The sequence below is a fragment of the Rutidosis leptorrhynchoides genome, chromosome 3 (genome assembly GCF_046630445.1).
Source record: "Rutidosis leptorrhynchoides isolate AG116_Rl617_1_P2 chromosome 3, CSIRO_AGI_Rlap_v1, whole genome shotgun sequence".
Taxonomy (NCBI): domain Eukaryota; kingdom Viridiplantae; phylum Streptophyta; class Magnoliopsida; order Asterales; family Asteraceae; genus Rutidosis; species Rutidosis leptorrhynchoides.
In genome coordinates this window covers 650,860,137-650,868,383 of record NC_092335.1, presented here as the reverse complement: position 1 = coordinate 650,868,383, position 8,247 = coordinate 650,860,137, and the positions used below count along the sequence as shown (strand labels likewise).

General features: G+C 31.5%; 1 protein-coding gene across 1 annotated transcript; it reads left to right on the top strand.

Annotated features, from left to right (window-relative positions):
• Positions 1 to 2,103: 2,103 nt before the first annotated feature.
• On the top strand, positions 2,104 to 5,847 carry LOC139902483 (disease resistance protein At4g27190-like). The gene is made up of 3 exons (XM_071885104.1): positions 2,104 to 2,166; positions 3,656 to 5,245; positions 5,545 to 5,847. Exons 1-3 carry the CDS (start codon positions 2,104 to 2,106, stop codon positions 5,845 to 5,847), a joined length of 1,956 nt encoding a protein of 651 aa, XP_071741205.1.
• The last annotated feature ends 2,400 nt before the right edge of the window (positions 5,848 to 8,247 follow it).

Here is an 8,247-nt window from a genome sequence, read left to right as displayed (position 1 = left end):
TAAAATTATTAGTTTTATAGTTATTATAATTATCAGTAATATTATTATCATTATTATTATCACTATTATTGTTAATCTTATTTTTATAAAAAAAATTTACTTGTATTATCATTATTATTATTATTATTATTATTATTATTATTATTATTATTATTATTATTAAAAATATTATTTCTGCTAAAACTATCATTTTTACTTTATCATTATTAGTAAAACTATCATTTTTATTAAAATTACTATTATTACTATCATTATTATTATTATCCTTAATCTAGTAATACTACAATTATTAATTTTGCAAAACCTACATAAAATTATGTTTTAACTAATATTATTGATATAACATTAACTAAATATCAAATAAGTATCATAATGTATTATAAGTATTAATAAAATTATATATAAGAATATTGATCTTAATACATAACAAAATATATAAACTTAATTGATTTATATTATAATGTGTTAATATATATACTTGATATAGGTTCGTGAATCCAAGGCCAACCCTGCATTGTTCAGATCCGTCGTATGCCTATTTTACTACAAATATCGTATCGTGAGATTATTTGATCCCTTTTACTCTTTACATTTTTGGGACTGAGAATACATGCGCTGCTTTTATAACTGTTTTACGAAATAGACACAAGTACTTAAAACTACATTCTATGGTTGGATTACTATACCGAATATTGCCCTTAACTTGGTAACCTAAGAATTAGAGAAATAGCCCCTAATTGACGCGAATCCTAAAGGTAGATCTACGGGTACTGACCAGCCCCAGTTAAAGAAATTTGAACTGCTTTAGTACTTCGATTTAAATATATATATACTGATTGCGATTGCCGGTATATAGCATACAGATTGCGATGTGCCGGTATGCGGGGGATATTCTATATGCATTATGTTAATGTCGGTTACCAGGTGTTCATCATACAAATGATTTTTATACAGATAGCTATATGCCTGTATACTATTACGAAAATGAAATCTTGTGGTCTATTAAAATTATGGAAATGATTATTGATGATAAACCTATGAACTCACCAACCTTTTGGTTGACACTTTTAAGCATGTTTATTCTCATGTACGAAAGAAATCTTCAGCTGTGCATTTGCTCATTTTAAAGATATTACTTGGAGTCATTCATGGCATATTTCAAAAGACGTTGCATTCGAATCATTGAGTTCAAAAAGATTATTATTAAGTAAATGGCAGATTAAGTCATTTATAGTTTGGATATATTATGAAATGGTATGCATAATTGTCAATTATCGTTGTAATGAAAGATTGTCTTTTAAAAATGGATGCAATGTTTGTAAAACGTATCATATAGAGGTCAGTAACTCGCAATGGAACCAGATGTTGAAGACTTCATCCAGGTGGATTAGGACGGGCCACGACAAGAGATGCACGAATGGATGGTTGTTGACAGCACTTTCGAAGTTGATTAATGGAAGTATGGAAGCAGGTGAAGAAGATCTTTTGATCTTCTGTAATTTAAAATAATATACCAAGCTCGTATACCGATATCATCTAATGGGTCAGTTTAAATGGATCCACTAAAAAAATTATGCTGAATGGGCCTTAAGTGGGCTTGGACGTAACACCAATTATGTATCATCGGAACATGTCTAAATAACCAAACACGACTAACATATAATGAGCAAAATAATAGGAAGTTGGTTACAAGTTTGATTTAGGAATGAATTTGGTTACGACACACTTGATTTGATTGGTTCTATAAAACAACCATTCGACTCTACAAAACAACAAAACGGTTCACACGATTACATAACGCCATTGTGAACATCCTAAAAAACTGGATATGCTTATACTGGTAAACAATATGTAAACAACATTTAAAATATATAACCTGGACATACAAAAAAACCAAGCATGCTGATACTGGTGTGGTGTAATGTTGTGTAATATGCTTTTGACTGTACAAAAGTGCAACAACACATACAAGACGCATAAATACACATACAACACAACTCTCGCTCAAATTAATTACAAATCCCATGATTTAATTTCCATGGAAATTCAGACCTTTTAAAAACAAATCCGATGGATTCATGTTGAACTTAAAACTACCTTACAATGGCAATCATAGCCCAAATTACATTTGAATTGGCAAATTTGAACCAAGACAAAAATCCAATGGTATTTTCGACCCATACCAGTAAAGTAGCCATGCATATGACCCGTCATCCATGTACAATGGTAGATTTGAACCAAAACCCTAAGGCAACAATAATTTCTACCTAGATCACTAGAATAGAACAAATTTAGACCCATAAACCTAATGTAAATGCACAGTGGACCCATTAGATAGCAACATTAGTAATAATGACACAAAATCCAGAAGGAGGGGTAAAATTGACCCAAAAGATACCCACAACAATCATACATACCAATTTTTACAGAAATTATGCACAGAACCAAAAATGTTTAAAACAATACTGCTTAATTACATAACAACAGAAATATGCTAATTAATTACAAATTTACACTTACAATTTAAAGTAGCATCATAGCGGCTGATCTTCATTACATGATAATAGGATTATCTTCACTCATACCTATTCCATGTTTGTCGTACACTGTTTTGGACAACTTCTTTGACATGATGAGTTGGGACTTCCTTCTTTTAATTGGAATAATTTTTTTGACAATTGGTTCCATCAATACTCTTGGATTCCTTAGTTCTGAATCAATTTCTGCAACCATTGGACCATCATCTTCTTCAACATCTTCTTCTTCAACCATGTTAGTCTGACCAAGTTGGTTGACCATTGGCATGTCAACCTTGTTTGTTTGACCTCTCTAGTTGCCTTCTACAATCTCAACCATGTTCTGAGCAACAACATTCTCATTCACATCAACATTCTTCTTGTACTTATCTACAAACTCATTTTGTAACGACCCAGATTTTTTTCCATAAATATATATGAGATTAATATTTACATAAATAAATATTTTCAACATGTTAAGCAATCAAACTTGTTAAGACTTGAATATTTGAAACAGATTTTATATAAACGTTTGACCACCCAGTTTTTCCATAAATATATATATAACTTAATAAAATGATATTTAAGTATCTCATTAAGTATATTAACAATGGATTATATACATAAAATGAGACTACTAACTTAAGGGTTCGAAACGATATATATATGTAACGTTTAACGACGTAATAACTCCTAAGTTAAAATGAATATATATGTATTGTATTAAGATGTATTAATACACTTTTGAAAGACTTAAATACATATATTAAAATACTTATACTCAACAAAGATAGCTACACTCGTATTCGCATTCGATTTTCTCAAGAATTCTACGCGTATTCATACGGTATTTTTACCCATATTATACGCAGCTTCTATAAGTACTTACTATTGGTATATACCAATAGGAACTAGCATGGGATTCCACTCTTGATTATGTCATGCATGACTAATCAAGTTTAACTTCTACCATGAACTAGTCAACTAACTAGAACTTCTTTTAACCCCACTCACCACTCACCATTCACTACTCACTTCATTTCATTTCCAATTTTCTTTCTAATTCTCTCTCAAAACATTTTCTAAAAACGGTAAAGAAAATGTTTGTTGATGTTGCATTTACAACTATCTCTAAATAGTTTGATGTTGAAAAGATCCTAAAGGATACTGAAAATGCAAGAAAGAGAATTATAAATGGTGAGAAGATTCTAATCATATTATATGATGTGTGGGAGGAATTAAATTTAGATGAACTGTGTATTCCATTTGGTATTAATCACACGAATTGCAAAATTTTATTGGCCTCTAGAAGCAAAGATGTGTGTGAAAAAATGAATGCTCAGAGTAAAATTAGTGTGAACTCTTTGCCATTAGAAGAAGCATGGATTCTTTTCAAACATATTGTTGGTGACAAACTGGAGACCGACACCCATTTGAGTTCAGTTGCATACGATATTGCTAAAGAATGCGGGGGATTGCCACTCGTTATTGACGTGATTGGAAAAACTTTGAAAAACAAAGATGTCAATGAATGGAAGGCAACATTATCTCAGCTACAGAAAAATGCTTTGAAAAACAAAGATGTCGATGCAACAATTGAGACGGTATATAACCGTTTGAAGCTAAGCTATGATTATCTTAAAAATGAAGCCCAATGGTGCTTCTTACAGTGTAGTGTTTTCCCGGAAGACTATAATATCTTGGTAGAAGACTTGGTACTTTACAGGGTAGGTTTGGAAAAGTCTAAGGAGGTTGAAAGCATAGAGGAAATAAGAAGCACTGTTCAAAATGCAGTGAATATCCTCAAGTCTTGTGGTTTGTTGTTGGATATTAATTCTAAATTTTACATCAGAATGCATGATGTTTGCTGTGATATGGCATTATTAATTGCAAATGAAGGTAGTACAAATCATTTTCTGGCGATGGCTAGGGAAGGTTTGACAGAATGGTCGCCAAGAAACAACATCCAACAAAGTTACACAGGGATCTCCCTGATGCACAATAGAATACGTAAGCTTCCTAAATATCATATTAGCTTCCCACACCTTGAAGCAGTCTATTTGCAACAAAATGTTTTGCCATCGATTTCTACAGAATTTATTGAAGGAATAAAAAACGCTAGAGTTTTAGATTTGGCCTATAATGAGATCTCATCCCTCCCACAGTCATTAGCTAGGCTCTCACAACTTCGCATGCTCAATCTTGAGGGAAATAGATCTATATGTGAAATTACTACAATAGGTGAGTTGAAAGGCCTTGAGATTTTAATTCTCAATTCTATCGATATCGAAGAAGTTCCTGAATGTATTGGTCAATTGGTTAACTTAAGGCGGCTCGAAGTTGTAGATTGTGAAAGGCTATCTTATATACCACCAGATGTCATTTCGAAGCTCGGAAGATTGGAAGAGTTAAGCATTCACTTCAAGAACCATTGCAAAGAAGTTCACGAGTGTCTTGCTGCGGTGAACTGTTTGTCGAAGCTCACATGTTTGGAATTACTAGTGCCAATTCTTTATGAATTTTCTGAAGGTTTTAATTTTAATAAACTCAAAGGATTCGCAATTCGATTCATATATACTGGTTTGCATCATCTAGATGCCAACTATACGACCTGGATAGCAATGGACTTACATCTTACTTTCCAACACATTTGTAATTCAGAACGTTATCTTGCTTTGAACATGGAGGATAATGTGTTTCCAATCTTACAGATTCAAAAGGTAATTGAGGTAAGTCGTCCTATTATGATAATATAGAATGTATTAATTTGAAGAGGTGTAAGAATGTTACATGTCTAGTGGATACATGTGATTGGGGCTATCAAATACTAAGAGTAGATTAGCCCAAAACAAGTTAAGGCCCATTTAATCATCCCTTAAATTGGGCAGCCCAAGTTCAGTTTTCTGATTCAACAACAAAGCCCAAATTCATTTGAAGTGATAAGTTTCAAGCCCAAATTCAAAGCGGAGATTAACGGAGCAAGAACTTTAACGCTTTTCATTAAATATTCTAACGAAATTTTCAAAAGTCCGTGTATATTTTCAGATCATTCCTATTCGACATCCGATCATTATTAATGGAACACAAGAAGCAATCTCAAAACACCGTGAATTCTTATGATCACTCAGATTCAAAGAACGAGCTTTATAGTGACAGTGATGATGAGAATTTTCTTAAAGACTTGGATGTGTACTTAAAGCAACTCAACAACCGGAACACTCAATACTGTTCACAATCCAAAGAGTCATTGTCTGACAAAATTTGGACGCTTGAAGGACAAAATAAGAAGCTACAACAAGAAAATGATCAGCTCAACTCAACATTCTTTTAGCTCGGAAAATTCAGAATCTTCAAGATGAAAATAGTTATCTCAAGTCTGGACGTGAGCTTGATTCAAGGACCATTCTACAACTCCACACTGCTACACCGCTGTTGATCATGTTCAATCTCTTAACTGAACATTAATGCGGGACTTAAAAAAACGCATTTCAGATTCACAACATGTGTTAGATGTTAAATTGACACAAACTCCATAACCAACAATGATGTCGATGGGTATACAAGTAGAAATCCCGGAATACAACGAGCCACAAATTTCGGAATCAAAATGTTTTTCTTCTACGATTGAGAAGGTGACTAATTCACCAGAAATCCCCAAGGTTTCCAAACCTAACAAATCTGTTTCCAACGGACAACGAGTGTACTCCCATTATCAAACCACACCAAATAAACCATTTTTAAAACCTACTTATGGGGAAAATGGAGAATTCACTGGATTTCGTGATCAATATGGATGGTTTCCTCATAAACCAAAGTAATCTAGTTCAACAACTTCATCCGTCAACCCGAGCAAAGTACCGTTTATTAAAATGTGATGACCCGGATTTTTTCCGACTACTTGATTATACTATTTATATGATTTAATAATTCCGACTTGATAAGCAATGAATTTTAATAAGTCTTGAACCTCCGGAAAGAGTTTTACACAAGCTTTTGATCACCCTTTTATTCCGACGATTCACGAACGCCATAACTTGTAATAATTATATATTGAAGTATATATATCTAACTTGATAATATGGTAATTAAGTATCTCATTAAGTATATTAACAATGAAGTATATACATAAAAATTAGACAACTAACTTAAGGGTTTCGAAACGATATATATATGTAACATTTAACGACGTAATAACTCTTAAGTTAAAATGAATATATATGTATTGTATTAAGAAGTATTAATACATACTTAAAAGACTTAAATACTTAAGTTAACATACTTATACTTATTAAAGATAGCAACATTCGTATTCCGATTCGTTTTTATCAAATATTCTACTTGTATTTGCACGGTATTTATACGTGTATTATACGCAGCTTCTAGAAGTATTTACTATTGGTATATACCAATAGAAATATGCATTAATGGAATAATATGTCATGCATGACTTAATACATTTTAACTTATCTTAGATATTTTTAACTAAAAACCAAATTTATAAGCCTATAAATAAGCACCATTTCTCACTCATTTTCACACGTTCATTTCCCAGATTTTACTTCTAATTTTCACACACACTTGCAAGAACTCTCTCAAGTTTTGTTCTACTATTTCTTTCTAGAAACTTTACATTCTAAACTTGAGGTAAAAACTCTACTTCAACTCTTGTTCAATTCATATATTTATAGCTATCAATATAAGAGTTCATAAACTAGAACATAGTTTAGTTGATTCTAAACTTGTTTGAAAAACTAATCTAATCTTTCTAGATTAACTCTAATAACACTTATTTATATGTATTATGATGTTATATTAAGTTAATATAATAACTTATAACTTTTACATGTGAAGAACACCTTGAAACTTAACATATATCGTTTAATCTCCATTCGGTAAAAAGCGGGCTGTTTTGGGTTGGGAATTAAAAACCTATCTTAGACTTTGAGTTCGAGGCTAAGACTTTGGAAATATGTTAATATATGTAATTAAGACTTCCAGTAATTGTTTCATGATTTTATACAAAGTGGAAGTATTTTATCAAAAATGATATATCGGGTGGATGCCGGGATTCTTCCAAATCTGACCACTGGCACAAAAAGAGGGTAAAACTATAAAAATTACTACTTGGGCTGAAATTTTCGAAATGGTTTTTAAAAATTAACTTCTTAAGAAATCCATAGCAATTTTATTCACTTTAAACGGAGTTGTAATGAATATTTGGCGAACAAAACAAAATCTGCTAAAATTAACTTTATATGGACGAAATTTATCTTATAAAAGCTATATTAACCATATCCTTGCTAACTTTTCCTATATCCTATATATATTTGGACATGTTATCATTAGTATAACAAAATATTATAATCTTGGTTGATTCCGAGATTGTATATATATAATAATCTTGGTACGCTTCATGACAATACGTAAACAATACGTTTTGATAAATCCTAAGTCAACAAGTCTCTGGATTGATGCAAGACAATATGTACACAATAAGCCGTGGGGAAATTCTAAGATTATATATATATATATATACCGATTATTGGACTGTTGGACTTTTCGGACTATTATGGACTACTAACAATGGACTACTAACATAAAAATGTTAAAAATTATTATATAAGTATTCTATGAACTTGCTATATTAATTTTATTCACATGTATTATTATCTGAATCGTTATTATTGTTATAGGTTCGCGAATCCAAGGACGACAACCATATTTTTAATAA

Excerpts from the sequence above, each read along its gene's own strand:
- LOC139902483 (XM_071885104.1), top strand. The coding sequence starts at position 2,104 with ATGGCAATCATAGCCCAAATTACATTTGAATTGGCAAATTTGAACCAA. Across the intron at positions 2,167-3,655 it reads ACCAAGACAAAAATCCAATG|TTTGATGTTGAAAAGATCCT; the intron begins GTATTTTCGACC and ends ATCTCTAAATAG. Across the intron at positions 5,246-5,544 it reads AGATTCAAAAGGTAATTGAG|TCCGTGTATATTTTCAGATC; the intron begins GTAAGTCGTCCT and ends AATTTTCAAAAG.